The 25,719-nt window shown below is 36.9% G+C and overlaps 1 protein-coding gene across 1 annotated transcript in view; it reads right to left on the bottom strand.

Annotated features, from left to right (window-relative positions):
• The window catches only part of MUSK (muscle associated receptor tyrosine kinase), a 91,985-nt gene that overhangs the window by 54,377 nt on the left and 11,889 nt on the right, over nt 1–25,719 (bottom strand). The window contains exons 3-5 of the mRNA XM_059926537.1: nt 13,446–13,597; nt 9,210–9,337; nt 7,723–7,864 (exon numbers count right to left, since the gene is read on the bottom strand). Of these exons, the coding sequence (XP_059782520.1) occupies nt 7,723–7,864; nt 9,210–9,337; nt 13,446–13,597 (422 nt within the window). The remainder of the gene's footprint in view (nt 1–7,722; nt 7,865–9,209; nt 9,338–13,445; nt 13,598–25,719) is intronic.

Raw genomic sequence — 25,719 nt, 5'->3', positions numbered from 1 at the left:
GTCAATAACACCTAACCAAGTGTAGAAAATAGTCACTGAGAAATCAGAACCCATATGGAATTTTAGTTTGGATCCTCCAAGCCACTACAGAATCATAAATTCCAGGTTTCTGCCCATAATCAAGAAAGAAGAGTCAAACGAGAAGAGAATTCACCAGTAGCTGCCACTCTCTGAACCTTTTCACTTCCCACTCCATCTAAGTGGCTCCCTTACTTCCTCAACTTACTGTCTTTATGGGTTAATTCCCTCCCTAAGGAAATGGCAGCTTCCGTGTTCTGTTTATCATGATCCCACCCTGAACGTTCTTCAGCCAATAGGCAAGAGTTGTGTATATCTAATCAACATAGGGATAGATTGCCTTTGACAAAACTCTTCCCATCCCTGAGTTTGTTCTAGAGCAGAATGGAGCAACAGAACTACAAAAATAATATGTAAAACCAATGAACAGAAAGGTTGATGTCACTTGATTAAAATAGTATAATATTTAGAAGAAGTCATTTTTTCCAAAGCATAAATACAAGCATTAATTCCTCCTCATTATAAAGGTCTCTTTATAAAAGTTCAGAAAGTATAAAGCTATATAAAGTATATGATGGAAGGTTACCAACCCCCACATGTAATTCTATATGCAGAGATGATGACTATTAACAATTTGGCATTTATACTCCAGTGTATAATATATAACATACTGTTCTTTAACTTACTTTTTCACTTATGAACACATTAATATTTCTAATGGGTTAATATTTCTAAAGAAATAGGATAGTGCCTTGTACATGTTAAGCACTATGTAAGTATTAATTAAATTACTACTAATAAAAACAGCAAATAATTATATCGTGCTTACTGTGTGCCAGTATTAATTCATGTAATCATTGCAAAAACCTAAGAGGTAGGTCCTATTTTTACCCCTGTTTTAGAGATGAGGAAAATGAGATTCAGAGACAGGAAACAGACCCAAGTCACATATATGGTGGAAAGTCTTAGAAATTAATACATATAGATCAATCTCATCCTTTTTAATGGTCACACGGAATTTCATCACATATTATGTCAGTCTCCTATTGATGCAAATTTAAATTATTAAAAAAAATTTACTATTATAAACAACTTTGTGATAATCTTGAGTATATACTTCTGTAAATAATTCCCTTAGATAAATTTTTAGAAGTTAAATTATTGAGACAAATCTATGCACATTTTAAAGTTTGATGGTTATTAAAAACAAAAAACCAAAAACATATCCACTAGGCTACACCAAATTATAAGAATAATTGTAAGTGCTGGTTTCCCACACCCTGTCTATTGTTGTTATTCTAATTGATGTTCTTTGTAAGTAATCTGTCTTTTCTTTAATAATTAACATCACCTTTTTGTGTTTGGTTCATTATGTATTTGGTTCATTATACTGTGTCTGGGTGTGCAAGTATTTCTATATCTGCTCTTTATTTTTACTGTTGGGACTTGGTGTACATCTCATACTTGAAGATTTAAGTTTTCATCAATTTTGGCAAGTTCTCAGGCATCATGCTTTTGAGTATAGCTTCTTTTACATTTCTCTATTCTCTCTTTCTATAATTTACATCCTTAATTATTTCTTTTTTTATCCTTAATTATTTCTTAAATTCAATTTCATCTTTCCCATCTCTCTGCACTGAATTCTTAATTCTGAAGAGCTGACTTCTAATGTGTGAATTATCTCTTTATCTCTAATATACCATTATTCAACAACTGAATTTTAATTTTAACCATTATATTTTTCATTTGTTAAAATTATATTTAATTCTTTATCGGAACTGCCTTTCTTCTTCCTAATGTATTTTACTTTTTTGTTGTTCCTCCTTTTGTGTCTTTAGTTTAAACATATTTATTTTAGAGTATCTATTATATTGTGTTGTTAATCGAATTTCCTGGGGTTTAAATCACTTTGTATATTGTGTCAGCTAATTCTCACTCAAGGCAGGTTGTTTCCTGTGGATGCAATAATTTTGTATTGTGAACTCATCCTCAGTGTGGCTTTACCTATGAAAACCCTATGTAACCTGTGTAAGGTGTTTCTTTTTTCAGCTTTTTTGTTGTTAAATTTTTGACCAGGGACTAATTTAAAAAATTTTTCTTTTAAAGTATGGTTTATTTACAATATTGTATTAGTTTCAGGTGTACAGCAAAGTGATTCAGTTTTTTTTCAGATTATATTTCATTACAGGTTATTACAAGATATTGAATATAATTCCCTGTGCTATACAGTGAATCCTTGTTGCTTATCTATTTTATGTATTTTTTTGTATCTGTTAATCCCATATTCCTAATTTGTCCCTCCCTCTCTCCCTCTCCTTTTTGGTAACCAGAAGTTCATTTTCTGTGTCTGTGAATCTGTTTCTGTTGTGTATGTAGACTGATTTGTATTATTTTTTAGATTCCACATGTCTTTCCACATATTTGTCTTTTTCTGAATGATTTACTTCACTAAGTACGATATCATCTAGGCCCATGCATGTTGCTGCAAATGACAATATTTCACTTTTTTTATAGCCAGGTAATGTTCCGTTTTATATATACCACATCTTCTTAAGCCAGTCATTTGTTTATGGGCACTTGGGTTGTTTCCATGTCTTGGCTATTGTAAATAGTGCTGCATTGGGGTGCATGTGTCTTTTTGAATTAGAGTTTTCATTTTTTCTGGATATATGCCCAGGAATGGGATTGCTAGATCATATGGTAGCTCTATTTTTAGTTTTTTTTTTTTTTTTAATTAATTAATGTATTTATTTATTTACTTTTGGCTGTGTTGGGTCTTCATTTCTGTGTGAGGGCTTTCTCTAGTTGCGGCGAGCGGGGGCCACCCTTCATCGCGGTGCGCGGGCCTCTCACTATCGTGGCCTCTCTTGTTGCGGAGCACAGGCTCCAGACGCGCAGGCTCAGTAGTTGTGGCTCACGGGCCCAGTTGCTCCGCGGCATGTGGGATCCTCCCAGACCAGGGCTCGAACCCGTGTCCCCTGCACTAGCAGGCAGATTCTCAACCACTGCGCCACCAGGGAAGCCCTATTTTTAGTTTTTTAAGGAACCTTCATACTGTCTTCCATAGTGGCTGTATCAATTTACATTCCCACCAACAGTGTAGGTGGGTTCCCTTTTCTCCACACCCTCTCTAATTTATTATTTGTAGACTTTCTGATAATAGACATTCTGACCAGTATGAAGTGATACCTCATTTTGGTTTTGATTTGCATTTCTCTATTAATTAGCAATATTGAGCATCTTTTCATGCGCCTGTTGGCCATCTCTATGTCTTTTTTGGAAGACCTGGGACTAAATTTTATGTTAATTTCTCCAACTGGGGGTTCCCAGACTGGCTGTGCTGGTAGCATGAATTCAAAACCAAATCTAATTGAGATACAGTCCTGAGTGTTGGCTATTCATTCATAAGAACACTTGTTTTTTCTTCTTATGAAGAGAAAGACAAGCCTCTGTGTTGTCTTTCTATGCCAACGGGTAGAATTTTTCTGGCCTATCTTTTCACTTCAGTGGTTCTCAGCTTTATACAGGGTATCAGCGCTAACTTCCACTTCACAGGGACCCAAGACCTTGACTTTTTCCCTTTAAGAGTCTTAAAACCAATCTTCTACATTATAGAAATGGGCACTTGTCTCATTACGTGGAGGACAATTCCCAACCAGCTCATGATCTTACTACTCTGCTTTTCCAATTTCTATTCATTCCTGACTTCTGAATATTTACATTTTTTTCCTTATGAGTTATACAACTAACCCGGCATTTCTGGCTGTTTGTAGTAGGAAGATTTTCATATTATCTTGTTGGCCGTGTTGCTGGAGTTCTAAGTGTTTAATCCCAGGTTTGTGTATTTAGTACATAAAGATTCCATGAGTCATCATTTCAAGCATTCTCTTACAATATTCACAAATCCTTTGCCCTCTTTTCTTTCCTGGCAAAACTCCAATGCTTATATCTTGCCTTTGGATTTGGCTTTCTACTTATTCCAACTTATACCTGTACTGCTGAGCAACCCTGTGGGAAAACCTGCAATGAAGCAAATTGATGCCACTCTGTATTCATAGTACTCTTCTCTGCTAAAATCTGAATGTTACCCAGCAAGCCTAGTTTCCCTGTGAGTCATCTCCCCCATTCCCCACAGCTATTTTAAAACCTTTCCACTCTCTTCACCCCTCTGCCCCCCTTTACAGACATATTTTCAGAAGATAACCTTACTTCCTACTTCCTGGAGGAAATAGAGCCCATCAGAACAGAGCTTTCTCAAATTCCATCTGCCCAACTTATGAACTCATTTATACTGGCATACACCTCTTTTCTCCTTCTTCCTATTACAAGGAAGGAAGTTTCTTCTTCCTGTCTAAGTAATCATATAATTGACCACTGAAGCTGGGATATTTTTGAAAGTAAAAGAAGGACTCTATTAATAATTATTCCAGGACAACAGGTGTAAACCAGAACTGTCCTGGGCAAACTGGGACATGCGGTCACCCCCTATATAAAGTTTATTGCTGAATACATCTCTTTTGCCTTCCCAAGCACCACAGTCCCTTGAATATTCCACCTTTCTCCTGTATATTCAAATTTTCCTTCTCTCTGGGTTCCTTCTCATTAATATTTTAACACTGTCCATGTTTTTTCTTAAACATTTCAATCTTTTAAAAAGAGAAATCGTGCAAAACCACACTTCCTATGTGCCAAAGATGCCTCCAACTACTGCTAACTTTTTTGACTCATCTCTTTTCTCTGCCAAATTTATCGGAAAAAATTGTCCACATACACTGTCTCTCTTTCTTTCAGTTCCTGTTCTCCTTCATTCACAGAATTCTGGCTTCTTCCCCATCCCCATTCTGACACTACTCTTGACAATGTCACACATGATTCTCTCGTTTTTTAATAGAACAGACAGTATTCAGTGTTACCCCATTTCTTAAGTGCCTCTATCTGTGCAGCCTTGAGTGAATTAGTTATCTTCTGTGTTCCTCCGTTTCCTAAAATGGTACAATTATAGGCCCTTCCTCAGTGACTGTTAGTGAAAATTAAAATAAAATAATACATGTAAAGCATTTAGGATTTTAAAATGTTAGCCATCCCATTGCTCATCCTTTTCGAAAAACATCCATGTTTGGTCATGGTTGAGTTAGATGGTTCCATCAGTAATTTTGCATGCCACTGTTTGAATCTTTTAAGGCAAGGCGGCAGGGTAGAATATCTTTACATTGCCATTCCAGAGACCCGGCGGCCTGAGGATGGCAATCTAGAAAGAGAGTTATCTTTACTTCTGTGTCCAAGGGTGTTTCTTTCATGTTTGTTATGGCTGCTAAGATTTAGCAAACACACTGTACTAAATCCATAACCTGGCATGCTTAACCTCATTAGAAGCTCACAGTGGCAGACAAACCGTACCTTTCCCTGACATACCTATTTGCCCTCAGTGTAGCCCCACATCAAATAGCACTTACAGGGCTTTTATTCTGATTTGCTCAAACTAATCTGCAGAGTTACCGATATAATACATAGCAAATGCTCATCTGTCCTAACTGACCATGGCCAGCTTCATCTTTAGCCCTCACCATTGCCAAGACAGCAGGCATTTGAAGGCACATTGGGATTCTTCCAGTGACTTCTTAGTTGCTTTTTCAGCTGCTCTGAGTTGTTGGTTGAATTGGCCCTTCCTTTAAAATAGGTCATGTTTGCATTATGTCCTGTGGACATGCCTCAACTATTTCTTTAGGTGGAAGCCAATTTTTCAGAGCTTCAATAACCAAAGCAGATATGCTGAAAAATTTATGTTCTAATAGCAATAATTATAGTTGATACCATTTACTAAATGCATATTATATACCAGCAGCTGTGCTAAGCATGTCACATATTTTCGTGTATATTGACTAATAAGGATTAGAATGGAGTAGGAATAGACATGCGTGCTAAAATGAGCATCTTACCTACTGGTAGAGTAACTTTAAATGATATTATGAGCTCTCAGTACTAGCAAGTTTAATAAAATCTCTAGCATATATTAATTATTAACACAATGAACATGATCGTTTCAGTGTTTGGAAGAAAGGAGAGTGTTCAGTTTTACTGATAGGCATGATACAAAACTAAATGGCAAGGCAAGACCAAACTGTGTAATTGAACTCCAACTAATGAGATCTGTGATAATTTTCTCTAGGCCAAAGCTAAAGTAAATGGTTTCAATATCTTTGAAGACAGTAACCTAAACAATCAGTATTTGATGTTATAATTCAGTGGGCTCGTATTTCATACCTTGAAGAGGAAAATATTTATGATATTGTACACAAATGGATAACATTGGTTCTGTATCCCTCCACATATAGTTCAAGGAAACACTGGATCTAGGCAGACATTCATTGTGTCTGAAAGTGGGACTGAGTGTGTTTGTATGTTTAGTTAATTTTCACTCAATAAGTTACATCAGGTGGTTGTTGCATTCTGAGCTTTAAATAGCATTGATAATTTAAAAAATATTAAATTCTAGCAGCTGTACTAAAAATATATTCTTTTTACATCTGACAACCACTATTCCCTCCAACCTTATTCCTTTCCATGAACAGTTAATTGAAATGAGATCATTAAAGCTGTGAGAAGAAGGTCTAGCTAGGAAATAAAGATAATCTTAAAGGAGCTAATAGAAAACTGTATGATTGAGAAGGAAGAAATGTAGGAAAGGGTCGATTTTGGCCTAAGAGAATGGTGATATCAAAGTAAGCTATGGGGAAACTGTGAAGTCTTCCCCAGCTGAACTATAATTTGTGCCAGTGTGTGATAATCACTTTATCAATCAGATAACAGAAAAGCAGAAAAGGAAATGATAATTCTTATAGTCAACATTTGCTGAGTTTTACAAAGGGTCAGACACTCTGCTAAATACTACCAGTAACTTATCTCATTGAATACTCACAACAAACCCCACTTTGCAGATAAGAAAACTGAGAGCCAGAGAGGTTAATTCTAAGGCCTGTAACAGGAGGAGCTGGGAAGAGTTTTGCACTCAGTTTACTCACCTCGTATAGGCATGCTGGTAGTTTCTATTTTTAAGCAAAATATGTTATAATTTTAGGTCAAGAAGGAGCTGAGGACCAAATGGATAGAATCCCTAGCTCAATCTGGATTCTGATTTCTCAGTGAAGATATTTCACAACCAGTTGTTGGATTAATTGCCTTTAAAGGAACACTTTAAAAAACGGAAAATATTTTGACAATGTAACTCATAGAAGTAGGACCATTTGGGGTTATACATTTTGAGCCAGTATTATATTGTTCTCAACCCTTTGTGGCAATACAATTGGAAAGAGGTTACTTTTTTTCTTTTCTTTTTGATACATTTTTAAGACACGTCTTTTATGCTGAAAAAAGATAAAATGAATATCTTCAAATTTATAAACAAGGGAGAATTGTCCAATCCAAGAAGACGTTCTAAAATGGTATCCTATTGTTTTAGTATTATAGCGACTTTAGTCGGTTTTGGTTAATTGATGGGCTATAGATGGAATATGACCTGTTATACAAAGGAACTTTTTTTTTCTCTTCTCAATTTTTTGAGTGTTGACCTCATGGTCTAATATCTGGAATAAATGAGGGAAATGAACTACCTACTGCCTCTCTGTTTTGCAGGCTGAAATACAGCCTTCACAGTAGAGCGTGAGGCCCTCTGCTAGCACTGTAATGGGAAGGAATGCAGCTCCTTACCCTCAACTTCCAGCTTCGCCAACTTGGAATATGCCGTCCCGAGGCTGTTTTTTGCCACACATCGATAATTTCCGGCATCTTCCTTTTGCACATTATGAATCCTTAAACTCCCGGATTCAAGAACCGCAGTGCGGGAGTTTTCCTGCCAGGGATAGGGACATGACTTAAAAATGGCCATGGGTCTGTCAAGGACACATTTGCTATATTTCATCTAGTCATCACTATCAATCTTATCAAAAATATTATTTTAACATTTATTTGGCATTTATTATGGGTAACATACAATAATAAATGAGATAGTATAAGATTACCAAAATTAATTTTAATAACAATGCCATAAGATATAGTTATTTTTATTTTCTTTCATTATATGAGGACCCCAAGGCTTATCGGATGTCCTACATCAACAAGCCTTATTTTAGGAGTTTATTTGATATGTAAAAAAGTCACATCCAGGTCTGTTTGATTAAAGGCATTGCTTTTAACAGCCATGCTTACTGCCTATATGGTATCCTTAGGGGAATATATGTCCTTTGAAAAGTTGGAAAATTCTACAGATAATACAAAAATTGGTCTTTATCGTTAAAATGTTACATCTATCTTCTCTCTGGGGACTCTAAATTCAGTAGTATATATAGAGCCACCCCTGCTTTTATTGTAGAAAATATTTATAACAAAAGGAAAGCCAGAGAATTATATAGATTACCATAAAAAAATGAAAATTATTTGTTTTATTTTAAATAAAACAAAGCTAATTGATATTATGTTTTATTTCAATTAATTGACATATATCAACACCTATGTATTCCCCATGGAATACTCTGAGTACAGTAATATGAAAAACATAATGTCTTTGACCTTACTGAGTTCACAGTTAGTAGCTTATACAAGGATGGAAAGAGACGATGGTGATGCAGTATAGTAATTTATCAATAAATGTAGGTATAAGATACAAAGCAGTACAAAATAAGCATGTGAATAATGCATTTCAAGTTTGACTATGTGATTAAGGTTGTTGTCAAGGTGGTTTGTTCACCAGTCTTGAGTCTTGATGCTCTAACTTCACTCCAGAATGTTCTCATTCCTTTTCTTCCAAACCTTATTTCTCTCTCTCCTCCCAGAAACTATTTGTCAGGTCTAAAGCTTGGAGCTTAGTTCCATTTTTTAAATCTCTTGAGTCTCAAAGATTCAATGTTGAAAAATAAATGATTCAAATACCAACCAACAAAAAGACTATAGCTTTGCTCTGCTTTGCCTCCTTTATCATCCTTAACGCTACTGGTTCCTATCTCTTTTTTCCCCTACTCAGCCCCAACTGGAATGCCTTACAATTTGCATATATGGGAACAGAAATATTAAAGTTTGGTTAAATGTTGTACGTGGAAAAAAGTTTATCCTAAGTTTATAAGTGTGCGACTGAGTTTGCAAAGGATTGTTGTATTTGAAAATGTGTTGTATATACATGTTTTAACATAACAATCACTTACCCTGAGAGCACTGTCCCCCTTGATCCATGACACTGATGGTTTGGGATTGCCCATTGTAGTACATGGTAGAACTGCCTTTAATCCTTCTATTATTTTTACGTTTATGGGAGGGCGAGTTATTTTAGGTTCTAAAGGGAAATGAAGGTTAAAAATTAAAAAGCAATATGGCTTTATTAAACTTAGAGTTTCTCAGTTTATGTTTAATTATAAATATACATTAAAAATATTCTTAGGCTTATTATAATACAGAATTCGCCAAATGCTAAGACATGTTTTTAGTGGCTATCAAACAGAAATCATTTTTGAAAATTTAGGTTATCTCTGTTTTATCTTATTTGAAAAATCAGTTCATAAAACATATTAGGAGTTTAAAATTATCATAGTATTCTTCACTTTAAAAATAGTTAATAAAAAGTTGATTAAAATAAACTGATACCATAACAATTCAACATTACATAATTCATAGCAACAGACATGAAAACATATGAAAGTAAAGTTTTGATACAAGTTTTATTTGTATAATTCTGAGTTATGACCTACTTTCCCTTTGGTTTCCATCTTAATTTGACTATTAAGTTTGATGATTAAAAATTAGATACATTTATCCTCTAGAAAATAAATCAAATGTTACTATATTTGTAATCAGAGAAATTCTGTAATACAATTCAGAGTAACTCTACTCTGCAAAGCCAACTTGTGTATACTGTTCTGTGAAACACTCCTAAATTAATTTTTTCAGAAGAAATAGTTTATGTCAGTTAATTTTTATTCTCCAATATTGAGCTTTCAGAGGAAGACATTATTAAATCTAATGCATAGAAGTATTGACAAGTTCAGGATGCCAATTATTTTACTATTTGAAACATTCATAAAATAATGAAAACTACATTTATTTCCTAAGGAATCTTATGTTACAGATACAAAACAGAAGACTGTCTTTGCAGGAGAGACTACTGAGAAATAGATGCATTTTATTTCTTTCAGGTCATGTGCCATAATCAATTTGTTACTTCGACATAGAAGAGCAGGAAATAAGGATTTTTGCCCTTCTACTTCAATTGTGTGTGTGTGTGTGTGTGTGTGTGTGTGTGTGTGTTGGAGGGACATGGTTTGGTGGTGGTTATAAGTGATATTTGCAAAGACTGCATGGTCTATTGATTTTTAATCTAGCCATTTATTGCCATTTAGAGGTGATATGATCCTGCAGTGTGGCAAAGATACACGACAGGCTTTAAACATGTTATAGGAAAATATCAACGTTGTCACTTTGCGATCTAAAGCATACAATGCTCATTCTCATCAATGACAGTGAATACCTACATTTAGATAATGACTAGGCACCTCAATTGTGAGTTGAGTTGTCATACAGCTATTGGCAAAAGCTTAGCTTAGGAGTTGATACACCTGTGATATAGTCAAAGAGAGTATTATTCGTTCCTTCCATTGGGCCCCCTGAACTGATCCCTATGGCAAACCTGAGTTTGTCACAGATAATGTCTTAGGCAGAAAACCTTTGCTTAAAGCAAATAACTCCTGTCTTCTCAGTGAAATAGATGTCTTTGTCATCTGTTGGTGAGAGGTCAGGAGAACCTTTGCGGGCAATTGAATATAAAGAAAACTAGGAATGAACTGAGTATTGACATGGAGTCATGGATTCCCCACCCTAAGGGAGCATGATTCAGGTGGAGCCATAGCACTGACTAATCAGAACTGGTCATCTTCTTGAAGTGGGATGCTGGAAGTGTCCTGCTATGCCAAGACTGAACCCTTAGTTGTTGGACCATAAGGAATCTGGGGGAGGGAACTCCCGAAGGAGATCTGAGGGTAGTTGGAGTAGCGATGGGGGTGGGGACCTTGAGGGTCTCATGAAACAGCTCTTTAGCAAGCAGTGTGGAAGCATTCCAAAATTTTAACAGTTGGGATGGCCACACCAGTGTATACCCACCTGAATGGGTGAGCTTTCCTAAGGAGAGAGTGGAGAAAAGAAGAGGAGAGAAGAAAAAAAGAAGATTTAGGATAGAACCAAAATCAAGAACATTTAGTGCCAGAAAAGTATGAGCAGTATTCAAAGGAAAAGTAGTACCACAAAGTAGTGAAGTACTTAAATGTACTCTGTCTTTGGAATCACACCTTCATTCTTCAGCAAAAGAGAACATCCCAACTTCCTTACTTGGTGTTCTTACTGCCCCACATGCTGAAAGAAAGCCTGCTTGTGGGTACATCCCAACCTATTTACCCTCAGAACCCCCAGATCAGCTTTCCCACGATGTCCCACTAGCCCCACTACATACCTATTATAATTAATCTCGGACAGCATTTATAGGTGTGATCAAACATAAAAGATTAACAGACATGTGAGAATAACCATGAACATGAAGAAAGAGAATCAAAATAAAATCAAAACTTAGCCTGAAGAAAACAGAAATAAAGCAGGTGAAAGAAGAAAATGCTTTTAAAAAAATGCATTAATAGTATCCTTAGATGAGTGAATATTGCATCATACACATACAGTTGGCTATGAAAAAAAGGAGCAGTCAGGGAAAAAATAGTACCTAGAAATTAAAAATACGGGTTTTTAAGATCAAAGTACAGAATATAAGGTCAGAATAGCAGAATGGTCATACTGAAGACCAAGTTCATGATATAGAAGGAAAAGCCAAATAAATCTCCTAGAAAGTAGAATATCAAGACAGATATGCAGGAAATATGAGGAGAAAAAATTGGAGTGCAAAATAAAGACTTTCAGCCACACAAACATTCAGAAAATACATCTCACGTGCTCACACTGAAAAGAATAAGCAAACAACTTCCTCCAGCAAAACAATAACAGTAAAACAGAAAGATAAAAGATGTAAGAAATAGTGATAAAATCAACAACAAAAACTCATAATAAACATTCCGGGTGGAACTGGATTCCACCGTGCTTTGTATGGTGCCAATATGCATGTTTCTGTGATTTTTCCCATCAGTAGTGTGACGTCAGAGAGGAGAAAATAAAGGTTACTTCATTACAAGGTTGAGAGTTTGCAAGCGGTAGGTGCTATAGCACAGGGGGTCATGAGATTTGAGGATGCTGGTAAGGGCTGCGTGATGATGCCACGCTAGGTAGGAGAGAGAACTAAGTGAAGAGAGAATTGAATGAAGTGCTCATTGGGGGTCGATGGAACAGAGACCCCCCCCAATGGAGTTAAGGGCAGGAGAACATGACCATGATGGTGACGGTATGGAGTGGGAGGAAGGGTGTGAGAGAGCTAGACTCTGTTCTTAGCTGAGAAAGAGACAGATGGAGTTTATGCCTTCTGTTTGGAGGCAAATCATGAGTGTGGGAAACTACTTTCCTCATCGGACAGAGCTGGAAATAGAAATGTCCATGTTCAGGATGTGACCTACTGGGGTTTAAGATTTGAAATACAGTCCATTTCCTGGGGGTGACAAGGTCATAGATTGGGTAGACTGATACAGAGTTAAGGCAAACATCACTGGACTTGTGAAGGTCAAGGAGCTATAGGATGAAGTGAACAGTGGCTCTGAATCATGGCTGTTGAAATCCCTTAGGATAATGGCAGGAGTAGGAATGGATAGAAATTTAATAAATCTGGAATCAAAATCTTTGAGAAATATGGGAGAGGACCTAGAAGTGAGTAGCTGACTTGATGAATAGAGTTAGAGAGAATGTCAAAATGGCAAAAGCCCTCATGAGAGGAAAGATTTTGCACAGGAATACAAAATATGGCTTAAAAGCCACAATGAAACATCAGTACATGCTAGCCTTGTTGACATGAAGTGGGGAAGAAATAGCCTCCCTTTCAGCAGAAAAGTCACTCAAGTTTGAAAAGTCGCTCAAGAAAATCAAGTTTGAAACAAGGCAAAAGGGTAGAAGAAGTGTCTGCAAAGAGGTTTTAGATTAAAAGGGTGTTTGGTTGTAATGAAACTGTTTTGAAGGTATGGGGTAAAGATTCTAAAGGGAAGTTCCTGGTGAAAGATGTTAGGGTGGCGCAAATAAAGAGACATATAAAGGCATGAAAGTGGGAGACGGTAGAGAACAATGAGGCTTGCCTGTAGGATGGTGGTTGATGGCAGGAATAAGAGGTGTGGAACTGTCTCAAGGTTGTGATTTGAGCTTGAACTTATCTGGCTGCCTGAACATACAGGTATGCGGGAGGCTCTATTTACTGCCTGCTTCAAAATGTACCAAGTCAGCTTTGAAATCAATGGATGATTCTCTTTCCTACTCACTCATCTTCACTTGCAGAGCTCCACAACTCTCGGCAGCTCCTCCCACGCCATTGTTGGCTATGCAGCAGTAAATGCCGTCATCGCTATCTTCCACGCTCAGGATGGTGAGGAGCTGACCGTTCTCCCGAATACTGTACCGGGTGTCAAAGAGCCTGTAGGTTGCAGAGGATTATGGCAGGTTAGGGCCCCATCTGTGATTTTTTTGGCTATGATTAAATGATCAAACAGATGACTTACCAATGGAGGAAGTAGACTAAAGGTAAGAGGAAATTCGATTGAGTTCTGAATAATAGAATAAGCTTATTTGGGAATTGAAAGCTAACATTATATTCTAATCTTTCCTAGGCTCCAATAATCAAAGCAGTGCTGAGTCCTGCAAAAATAACTTCAAAAGGTGATGTCTATTGATGAGCCCAAACATAAAATTTATTTAGGAAAGTATATCATTACCCAAGATATGAGTTCTGTCCCATATTTACTGGGAAGTAGCAGCTAGATAATGAAAGCACACACACACACACACATAAGTGTGACTAGCAGAAAGGGATAAACAGATACTCACTACTGTATATAAAACAGATAAACAGCAAGGACCTGCTGTATAGCACAGGGAAATATATTCAATATCTTATAATAACCTATAAGGGAAAAGAATCAGAAAAAGAGCGTGTGTGTGTATGTGTGTGTGTGTGTGCGTATGTATATATGAACCGAATCTCTTTGGTGTACACCTGAAACTAATACATTGTAAATCAACTATACCTCAGTTTTAAAAAATGGAAAAAAAGAGAAAGAGTTAAATATTTATAGAAGTAACTACCACTTAACTATTTGTTCATTCATTAATCAAATGTTTGTTGAGAGCCTAACAAGTGCCAGGCACAGTTCTAGTTCCTCGGGATACATAAGGAAGCAAAAAAGGTTCAAACTGTAAAAATACAGGTTTTACATATATTATCTCACTAAATGACATGCAACGTGAATGTTGAGAAGGGAATTAGGACAAAAGAAAGAAATCTGAGAGGAAGCGTCAACCTAAAAGTGAGTTTTATGACCAAATATTCTTTATGCTAAATCTGTATATGAGGCAGAGTAAGGCATCCCACCCCCAGCAAAGATCCATGTCTGAATCCCCAGAACCTGTGATGAATATGTTACCTTACATGGCAAAAGGGATTTTGCAGATGTCAAGGATCTTAAAATAGAGTATCCTGGATTATCCAGAGGGACCCAGTGTAATCATTAGGGTCCTTAAAAGATGGAAGAGGAAAGCAGGAGGATCAGAGGATGAGATGTGACGGTGGAGGCCGAGTATGGGGTGACACAGCTGCTGGCTTTCAAAATGCAGGAAGGGGCCAAGGAGCACAGGCAGCTCCGAGAAGCTAGGGAAGGCAAGAAATCAGACTTTCCTCTGGAGCCTCCAGAAAGCATGCAGCCCCGCCAACACCTGGATTTTCGCCCAAAGAGCCCTATTTCAGACTTCTGAACTCTGAAACTGAGAGATAATAAATTTGTGTTGTTTCAAGCCACGAAGTGCGCAATAAATTTGTGTTGTTTCAAGCCACGAAGTGTGCGGTAATTTGTTACAGTAGAAATGGAAAAAACTAACACGACATGAAAACAAAAACTGTAAAGGGAATGGATTTTTGATTTTTCTAATTCAATGGGTGGCTCCCATCACACACTGATCTTAAAGAGGAAAAAAGGGATGTAGTAATTTTTGGTCTAATGTGACTAAGGATAATATAATCATTGGGTAGTTCATTAAATCACAAAATAACTGAGGATAGCCATGATATTCACTCTCATGTAATTTTTGCTTTGTTTTTGTTTTTTGCTATGTATAAGGTTTCATGGAAAATATGAATATTGGAATATCTTACAGATGTGCTTGTGGACCAAGAGTCCAGCCACTCTGTGAAATATAAACTTCCAAGATTTATAATCTGTTGTATCACTGCTGCTTAATTCAAGTACATAAATTGCTTTTGGATTGTGAGGGACACAAGTATTTATAACTTTCAAAATATAAATTGTTCTTCTTTTTTATTGAAGTATACTTGATTTACAATATTATATTAGTTTCAGGTGTACATAGCATAGTGATTCAGTATTTTTACAGATTATACTCCCTTAAAAGTTATTACAAGATAATGGCTATGATTCCCTGTGCTATACAATATATTCTTGTTGCTCATCTATTTTCTACATAGTAGTATGTATCTCTTAATCCCATAAGCCTAATTTGCCCCTCCCCCATCCCTCTCCCCTTTGGTAACCACTAGTTTGTTTTCTATGTGAATCTGTTTCTGTTTTGCATATACATTCGTTTGTATTAATTTTTAGATTCCATATGTAGGTGGTATCATACAGTATTTGTTGTTCCCCATCTGACTTATTTCACTAAGCATAATATTCTCTAAGTCCATACATGCTGCTGCAAATGGCAGAATTTCATTCTTTTTTATGGCTAAGATTCCATTCTAAATATATACCACATCTTCTTTACCCATTCATCTGTTATGGACACATGGGTTGCTTCCATATCTTGGCTATTGTAAATAGTACTGCTATGAATTTGGGATGCATATATCTTTTCAAATTAGTGTTGTCATTTTTTCTGGATATATACCCCAGAGTGGAATTGCTGGATCATATAATACTTCTATTTTTAGCTTTTTGAGGAGCCTCCGTACTGTTTTACATAGAGGCCACACCACTTACATTCCCACCAGTAGTGTACAAGGGTTTCATTTTCTGCACATCCTCTCCAATATTTGTTATTTGTAGACTTTTTGATGATAGCCGACTGGTGTAAGGTGATATCTTATTGTTGTTTTCCTCTAATAATTAGTGATGTTGAGCATCTTTTTATGTGCCTGTTGGTCATCTGTATGTCTTCTTTGGAAGGATGTCTATTCAGGCCTTTTACCCATTTTTTGATTGGGTTGTTTGTGTTTTTTTGATACTGAGTTGTATGAGCTGTTTATATATTTTAGATATTAACCCCTTACTGGTCATATCATTCGCAAATATTTTCTCCCATTCTGTAAGTTGTCTTTTTGTTTCGTTGGTGTTTTCCCTTGCTGTGCAAAAGCTTTCAAGTTTAATTAGGTCCTATTTGTTTATTTTTGCTTTTATTTCTTTTGCCTTAGGAGACAGATTCAAAAACATATTGCTATGATTTATGTCAAAGAGAAATTTTTCAGAACTGTTTTAGATTTATAGAAAAATTGGAAAGGTAGTATAGAGAATTCACACATACCCCCTACATCCAGTTTCCCACATCTTAGATAAGTATGGTACATTTGTTACAGGTAATGAATCACCATTGATACATTATTAACTAAAGTCATAGTTTATTCAGATTTGTTTTGGTTTTACCTAATGTCTTTTTCTGTTGCATAATCTCTTCCAGGATACTACATTTAATTTATTTGTCTCATTTCCTTAGGCTCCTTCTAGCTTTGACATTTTCTATGACTTTCCTTGCTTTTGATGACTTGGCAGTTTTGAAGAGTACTGGTCAAATATTTTGTAGGATGCTCCTCTATTGGAATTTGTCATATGCTTTTATCATGATTAAATTGGGTTTATAGCTTTTGGGAGGAAGATCACAAAGGTAGAGTGCCATTTCATCACATCATAACAAGGGTACTACTATCAATATAATTTCTCACTATTGATACTGACCTTTATCACCTAGCTGAGGTAGTGCTTGTCAAGTATCTCCTGTGTGAAGTTATTCATTATTCCTCAAGAAGCACTCAGTTGTATTTTCAAAACATAATTTCCTCCTATTTCACATATCCTTTGACTAACAACTATCTGAACCTGTTGCTCCATTTATTTCTTATTTATTTATAACATATTTTTGCCATACAATAAAGGGAAGATTTAAATTTATTAAAAGTAATTTTATTCATAGTATTATAAGCCAAGTTAGAATATTTATGGTTTCCTGAACCAGACTTATAATGTTGATTTTCTTTGCATGATTTGAAAAAAACTCATTGGTTGTCCATTTCTTCATCTACTTATAATACTGGGAGATAAACACATGAGAGGATTATAGGGCAATATTTTTCAAAGCTATTTGACAATGTAGGCAACAAACTTCCTTCTTGGACAAGTTAAAAGATGATGATGGGGCTTTCCTGATGGCGCAGTGGTTGAGAATCTGCCTGCCAATGCAGGGGACACGGGTTCGAGCCCTGGTCTGGGAAGATCCCACATGCCGCGGAGCAACTGGGCCCGTGAGCCACAACTACTGAGCCTGCGCGTCTGGAGCCTGTGCTCCGCAACAAGAGAGGCTGTGATAGCGAGAGGCCCGCGCACCGCGATGAAGAGTGGCCCCCACTTGCCGCAACTAGAGAAAGCCTTCGCACAGAAACGAAGACCCAACATAGCCATAAATAAATAAATGAATAAATAAATAAAAATTAAAAAAAAAAAAAAAAAAAGATGATGATGGGGAGAGTAGTCTTTGACTATTGACTTTTGAATACTGAATGCTATCTAACAACTATTATAATTTCAAAGTAGAGAAGAATATAAATAATATCTCAGTATATAAGCAACAATAATATATTACATCATGTTGTAATGTAATATAAAACTATTTATAACTTCTACTGTAATAGTGTCACAGGTACTTTATTACCACTGTTATTCATGATGTATATTAAATGAGGTTTTCCTGTATTGTTTAGGAATAGTCAATTTTATTATAGAAGACAAAGACATAAGATGGATAAAACTCATAAAAAGTGTTACGCCTATAAATTGTAAAGCTAATAACTTATGCGATATTGGTAAAATGACTTGTAAGTAGAGATAAAAAGTAAGCTACTGACTTATGAAATATAGGCAGAATTGATAAATTGTGTTGAATATAGGTAGTAAATAAAATTGCAACCTACTAAAGATAGATGGAATAAATTAAAAATATGATAGAACAAAGAAGAGCATTATTTATGGCAGGAAGAGATGGAAAGACAAGTTCATAATTCTGCCACCTCTAGACTGACAAGTTTGTCACCTTGAAAACAACCACCCACTGGTGATATGCAGTATGGCCCCATTATGGTCCCATGAGCTGTATCCAGAAAACACAGTTAAAATCCATGGCTGTTGAGCAGGCTAATTGGCAAGCTCCGGCCAGGTATATTTATCCCTGCATCCCTCCAACAGGGCAAATATATATCATTGGCTTCAGGAACCCTCCACCTGTGGGCCCTTGCTCAACCTCAACTCTGTTTCTTGTAAGAACACCACAGTGGGGACATCTGAGGCACAGGCAAGAGTGACTAGACATATAAACATTAAGTAAACCAAGATTCCTAAGTATATTAACTTGCCCTATTTCTTTCCCCTTGTTTCTATCTATGTATTTTATTTTTTTTAACATCTTTATTGGAGTATAATTGCTTTCCAATGTTTTCTTAGTTTCTGCTGTATAACAAAGTGAATCAGCTATATGTATACATATATCCCCATATCCCCTCCCTCTTGCATCTCCGTCCCACCCTCCCTATCCCACCCCTCTAGGTGGACACAAAGCAGCGAGCTGATCTCCCCGTGTGATACAGTTGCTTCCCACTAGCTACCTATTTTACATTTGGTGGTGTATATATGTCAATGCTACTCTCTCACTTCGTCCCAGCTTACCCTCCCCCCTCCCCGTGTCCTCAAGTCCATTCTCTACATCTGTGTCTTTATTCCTGTCCTTTCCCTAGGTTCATCAGAACCATTTTTCTTTTCTTTTTTTTTTTAGATTCCATATATATGTGTTAGCACATGGTATTTGTTTTTCTCTTTCTGACTTACTTCACTCTGTATGACAGACACTAGGTCCATCCACCTCAGTACAAATAACTCAATTTCATTTCTTTTTATGGCTGAGTAATATTCCATTGTATATATGTGCCACATCTTCTTTATCCATTCATCTGTCCATGGACACTTAGGTTGCTTCCATGTCCTAGCTATTATAAATAGTGCTGCAATGAACATTGGTACATGACTCTTTTTGAATTATGGTTTTCTCAGGGTATATGCCCAGAAGTGGTATTGCTGGGTCATATGGTAGTTCTATTTTTAGTTTTTTAAGGAACCTCCATACTGTTCTCCATAGTGTCTGTATCAATTTACATTCCCACCAACAGTGCAAGAAGGTTCCCTTTTCTCCACACCCTCTCCAGCATTTATTGTTTGTAGATTTTTTGATGATGGCCATTCTGGTGTGAGGTGATACCTCATTGTAGTTTTGATTTGCATTTCTCTAATGATTAGTGATGTTGAGCATCCTTTCATGTGTTTGTTGGCAAGCTGTGTATCTTCTTTGGAGAAATGTCTATTTAGGTCTTCTGCCCATTTTTGGATTGGGTTGTTTGTTTTATTGATACTGAACTGCATGAGCTGCTTGTATATTTTGGAGATTAATCCTTTGTTAGTTGCTTCATTTGCAAATATTTTCTACCATTCTGAAGGTTGTCTTTTCATCTTGTTTATGGTTTCCTTTGCTGTGCAAAATCTTTCAAGTTTCATTAGGTTCCATTTGTTTATTTTTGTTTTTATTTCCATTTCTCTAGGAGGTGGGTAAAAATGTTCTTGCTGTGATTTATGTCAAAAAGTGTTCTTCCTATGTTTTCCTCTAAGAGTTTTACAGTGTCTGGACTTACATTTAGGTCTTCAATCCATTTTGAGTTTATTTTTGTGCATGGTGTTAGGGAGTGTTCTAATTTCATTCTTTTACATGTAGCTGTCCAGTTTCCCCAGCACCACTTATTGAAGAGGCTGTCTTTTCTCCACTGTATATTCTTGCCTCCTTTATCAAAGATAAGGTGACCATATGTGCGTGGGTTTATCTCTGGGCTTTCTATCCTGTTCCATTGATCTATATTTCTCTTTTTGTGCCAGTACCATACTGTCTTGATTACTGTAGCTCTGTAGTATAGTCTGAAGTCAGGGAGCCTGATTCCTCCAGCTCCATTTTTCTTTGTCAAGATTGCTTTGGCTATTCGGGGTCTTTTGTGTTTCCATACAAATTGTGAAATTTTTTGTTCTAGTTCTGTGAAAAATGCCATTGGTAGTTTGACAGAGATTGCATTGGATCTGTAGATTGCTTTGGGTAGCATAGTCATTTTCACAATGCTGATTCCTCCAATCCAAGAACATGGTATATCTCTCCATCTGTTTGTATCATCTTTAATTTCTTTCATCGGTGTTTTATAATTTTCTGCATACAGGTCTTTTGTCTCCTTAGGTAGGTTTATTCCTAGGTATTTTATTCTTTTTGCTGCAATGGTAAATGGGAGTGTTTCTTTAATTTCTCTTTCATAATTTTCATCATTAGTGTATAGGAAAGCAAGAGATTTCTGTGCATTAATTTTGTATACTGCTACTTTACCAAATTCATTGATTAGCTCTAGCAGTTTTCTGGTAGCATCTTTAGGATTCTCTATGTATAGTATCATGTCATCTGTAAACAGTGACAGCTCTACTTCTTTTCCGATGTGGATTCCTTTTATTTCTTTTTCTTCTGATTGCTGTGGCTAAAACTTCCAAAACTATGTTGAATAATAGAGGTGAGAGTGGGCAACCTTGTCTTGTTCCTGATCTTAGAGGAAATGGTTTCAGTTTTTCACCACTGAGAATGATGTTGGCTGTGGGCTTGTCATATATGGCCTTTATTAGGTTGAGGTAAGTTCCCTCTATGCCTACGTTCTGGAGAGTTTTTTGTCATAAATAGGTGTTGAGTTTTGTCAAAAGCTTCTTCTGCATCTATTGAGATGATCATATGGTTTTTATCCTTCAGTTTGTTAATATGGTGTATCACATTGATTGATTTGTGTATATTGAAGAATCCTTGCATTCCTGGGATAAACCCCACTTGATCATGTGTATGATCCTTTTAATGTGCTGTTGGATTCTGTTTGCTAGTATTTTGTTGAGGATTTTTGCATCTATGTTCATCAGTGATATTGGCCTGTAGTTTTCTTTTTTTGTGACAGCTTTGTCTGGTTTTGGTAATAGGGTGATGGTGGCCTTGTAGAATGAGTTTGGGAGTGTTCCTCCCTCTGCTATATTTTGGAAGAGTTTGAGAAGGATAGGTGTTAGCTCTTCTCTAAATGTTTGATAGAATTCGCCTCTGAAGCCATCTGGTCCTGGGCTTTTGTGTGTTGGAAGATTTTTAATCACAGTTTCAATTTCAGTGCTTGTGATTGGTCTGTTTATATTTTCTATTTCTTCCTAGTTCAGTATTGGAAGGTTGTGCTTTGCTAAGAATTTGTCCATTTCTTCTAGGTTTTCCATTTTATTGGCATATAGTTGCTTGTAGTAATCTCTCATGATCCTTTGTATTTCTGCAGTGTCAGTTGTTACTTCTCCTTTTTCATTTCTAATTCTGTTGATTTGAGTCTTCTCCCTTTTTTTTCTTGATGAATCTGGCTAGTGATTTATCAGTTTTGTTTATCTTCTCAAAGAACCAGCTTTTAGTTTTATTGATCTTTGCTATTGGTTCTTTCATTTCTTTTTCATGTGTTTCTGATCTCATCTTTATGATTTCTTTCCTTCTGCTAACTTAGGGGTTTTTTTGTTCTTCTTTCTCTAATTGCTTTAGGTGTAAGGTGAGGTTGTTTATTTGAGATGTTTCTAGTTTCTTGAGGGAGGATTTTATTGCTATAAACTTCCCTCTTAGCACTGCTTTTGCTGCATCCCATAGGTTTTGGATCGTCGTGTTTTCATTGTCATTTGTTTCTAGGTATTTCTTTATTTCCTCTTTGATTTCTTCAGTGATCTCTTGGTTATTTAGTAGTGTATTGTTTAGCCTCCATGTGTTTGTATTTTTTACAGTTTTTTTCCTGTGAATGATATCTAGTCTCACAGCATTGTCTTCGGAAAAGATACTTGATATGATTTCAATTTTCTTAAATTTACCAAGGCTTGATTTGTGACCCAAGATATGGTCTATCCTGGAGAATGTTCCATGAACACGTGAGAAGAAAGTGTATTCTGTTGTTTTTGGATGGAATGTCCTATAAAAATCAATTAAGTCCATCTTATTTAATGTGTCATTTAATGCTTGTGTTTCCTTATTCATTTTCATTTTGGATGATCTGTCCATTGGTGAAAGTGGAGTGTTAAAGTCCCCTACGATGATTGTGTTACTGTTGATTTCCCCTTTTATGGCTGTTAGCATTTGCCTTATGTATTGAGGTGCTCCTATGTTGGGTGCATAAATGTTTGCAATTGTTATATCTTCTTCTTGGATTGATGCCTTGATCGTTCTGTAGTGTCCTTCTTTGTCTCTTGTAAAAGTCTTTATTTTAAAGTCTATTTTTTGTTTTTTTAAAGCAAATTTTAGGTAGAAAGTTCTGTCTTTTTTTTTTTTTTTAAACTTTGGGTTTGTTTATTTATTTATTTATTTATTTATTTATGGCTGTGTTGGGTCTTCGTTTCTGTGCAAGGGCTTTCTCCAGTTGCGGCAAGCGGGGGCCACTCTTCATCGCAGTGCACGGGCCTCTCACCATCGCGGCCTCTCCCGTTGCGGAGCACAGGCTCCAGACACGCAGGCTCAGCAGTTGTGGCTCACGGGCCCAGCTGCTCCGCGGCATGCGGGATCCTCCCAGACCAGGGCTCGAACCCGTGTCCCCTGCACTGGCAGGCAGATTCCCAACCACTGCACCACCAGGGAAGCCCTTAAAGTCTATATTGTGTGATATGAGAATTGCTACTCCAGCTTTCTTTTGATTGGCATTTGCATGGAATATCTTTTTCCATCCCCTCACTTTCAGCCTGTATGTGCCCCTAGGTCTGAAGTGGGTCTCTTGTAGACAGCATATAACAGGTCTTGTTTTTGTATCCATTCAACCAGTCTTTGTCTTTTGGTTGGAGCATTTAATCCATTTACATTTAAGGTAATTATCAATATATGTGTTCCTATTACCATTTTCTTAACTGTTTTGGGTTTGTTTTTCTAGGTCTTTTCCTTCTCTTGTGTTTCCTGCCTAGAGAAGTTCCTTTAGCATGTGTTGTAAAGCTGGTTTGCTGGTCCTGAATTCTCTTAGCTTTTACTTGTCTGTAAAAGTTTTAATTTCTCCGTCAAATCTGAATGAGATCCTTGATGGTTAGAGTAATCTTGGTTGTAGGTTTTGCCCTTTCATCACTTTAAATATGTCCTGCCACTCCCTTCTGGCTTGCAGAGTTTCTGCTGAAAGGTCAGCTGTTAACGTTATGTGTATTCCCTTTATGTTATTTGTTGCTTTTCCCTTGCTGCTTTTAATATTTTTTATTTGTATTTACTTTTTGATAGTTTGATTAATATGTGTCTTGGCGTGTTTCTCCTTGGATTTATCCTGTATGGGACTCTCTGTGCTTCCTGGACTTGATTGACTATTTCCTTTCCCATGTTAGGGAAGTTTTCAACTACAGTTTCTTCAAATATTTTCTCAGACCCTTTCTTTTTCTCTTCTTCTTCTGGGACCCTATCATTTGAATGTTGGAGCATTTAATGTTGTCCCAGAGGTCTCTGTGACTGTCCTCAGTTCTTTTTATTCTTTTTTTCTTTATTTTGCTCTGCAGTAGTTACTTCCACTATTTTATCTTCCAGGTCACTTATCTGTTCTTCTGCTTCAGTTATTCTGCTATTGATTCCTTCTAGAGAATTTTTAATTTCATTTATTGTGTTGTTCATCACTGTTTATTTGCTCTTTAGTTCTTCTAGGTCCCTGTTAAACGTTTCTTGTATTTTCTCCATTCTATTTCCAAGATTTTGGATCATCTTTAGTGTTATTACTCTGAATTCTTTTTCAGGTAGACTGCCTATTTCCTCTTCATTTGTTTGGTCTGGTGGGTTTTTACCTTGCTCCTTCATCTGCTGCATATTTCTCTGTCTTCTCATTTTGCTTAACTTACTGTGTTTGGGGTTTCCTTTTCACAGCCTGCAGGTTCGTAGCTCCCGTTGTTTTTGGTGTCTGCCCCCAGTCGTTAAGGTTGGTTCAGTGGCTTGTGTAGGCTTCCTGGTGGAGGGGACTGGTACCTGTGTTCTGGTGGGTGGGGCTCGATCTTGTCTTTCTGGTGGGCAGGGCTGCGTCTGATGGTGTGTTTTGGGGTGTCATTAACTTAGTGTGATATTAGGCACCCTCCCTGCTGATGGGTGTGCTTGTGTTCCTGTCTTGCTAGTTGTTTGGCATGGGGTATCCAGACTGGAGTTTGCTGGCCGTTGGGTGGAGCTGGGTCTTAGCATTGAGACAGAGATCTCTGGGAGACCTCTTGCCGATTGATATTACATGGGGCCTGGAGGTCTCTGGTGGTCCAATATCCTGAACTCAGCACAGCAGGCCAGAGCACCAAGACCCTGTCAGCCACAGGGCTTAGGGAAGCCTTCAGCCAAACACAAACATCGTGAACAGAGAGCACACCTATAGAAACCCTCTGGTAGTTTGCATTCCTTTCTCTATCTATGTATTTTAAATTGATTTAATAAACTGTATTTCAAGCACCTTAATTTGTTCTGTGAGCCTTCCTATTCCAGGACTTCTGGGATAGCTTGCCTGGTAGAGTACCTGAAGGCTTCTGCAGCCCAGGGTAGTTTCCCACATTACAACATATATAATAGAAGGAAATGATAAGTTTCAATTGGAGCTTAGTGAAAACAAAGATGTAATTTTTCCCCATCCAAGTTCATGGATGTGGAGTTCAAGTTCCAGTGTGTGGAAGAGTTAAATGCTCTAGTCCTAATGCAAGCTATGTGGCCTGCTAGAAAGCCAGTGGTTCCCTTTGTTACAGATTTTTAGAGTATTTTTGATCAATAGCTACTGTACTGGGGAAAGGATAGCCTAACCTTTATGTGCCAAGTAGACAGTTTATCTGTTTGAGAGGCTACCTCACTATATACATCAAGAGTCCTTTCTGACTTTCAAAAGAAAAAGTCATGGTCACCTAGAGGTCAGATTCCTAGACCACATGCATCACTTGATCGGGATATTAGAAGTATAGGAAATGAGGCTGCTCCCTATTAACTCCCCAGAGTGTCCTGGAACATGTACCCCCAGAATTAGGATATCATGGTGTTTCCTAATTACTGTGAAACTTCTTCTAGGTCCTAACCTGGGATCCATGAAATAACCCTGACTTCCCCATATCAGTTAAATCACTTTATGGTGGGCAATTCTCTTAACCTCACTGAAGTTCAGATCTTACATTTATAAAATGAGGAAATTTGCATTTTACATAGTCTAGAAGGTGAACTTTAGTACTGCCAGAGCTGTGA

Source organism: Balaenoptera ricei, chromosome 6 (genome assembly GCF_028023285.1).
Source record: "Balaenoptera ricei isolate mBalRic1 chromosome 6, mBalRic1.hap2, whole genome shotgun sequence".
In the NCBI taxonomy this organism is placed as follows: domain Eukaryota; kingdom Metazoa; phylum Chordata; class Mammalia; order Artiodactyla; family Balaenopteridae; genus Balaenoptera; species Balaenoptera ricei.
Note: the sequence above shows the minus strand (reverse complement) of the source record. Positions and strands in the feature narration are given on the sequence as shown.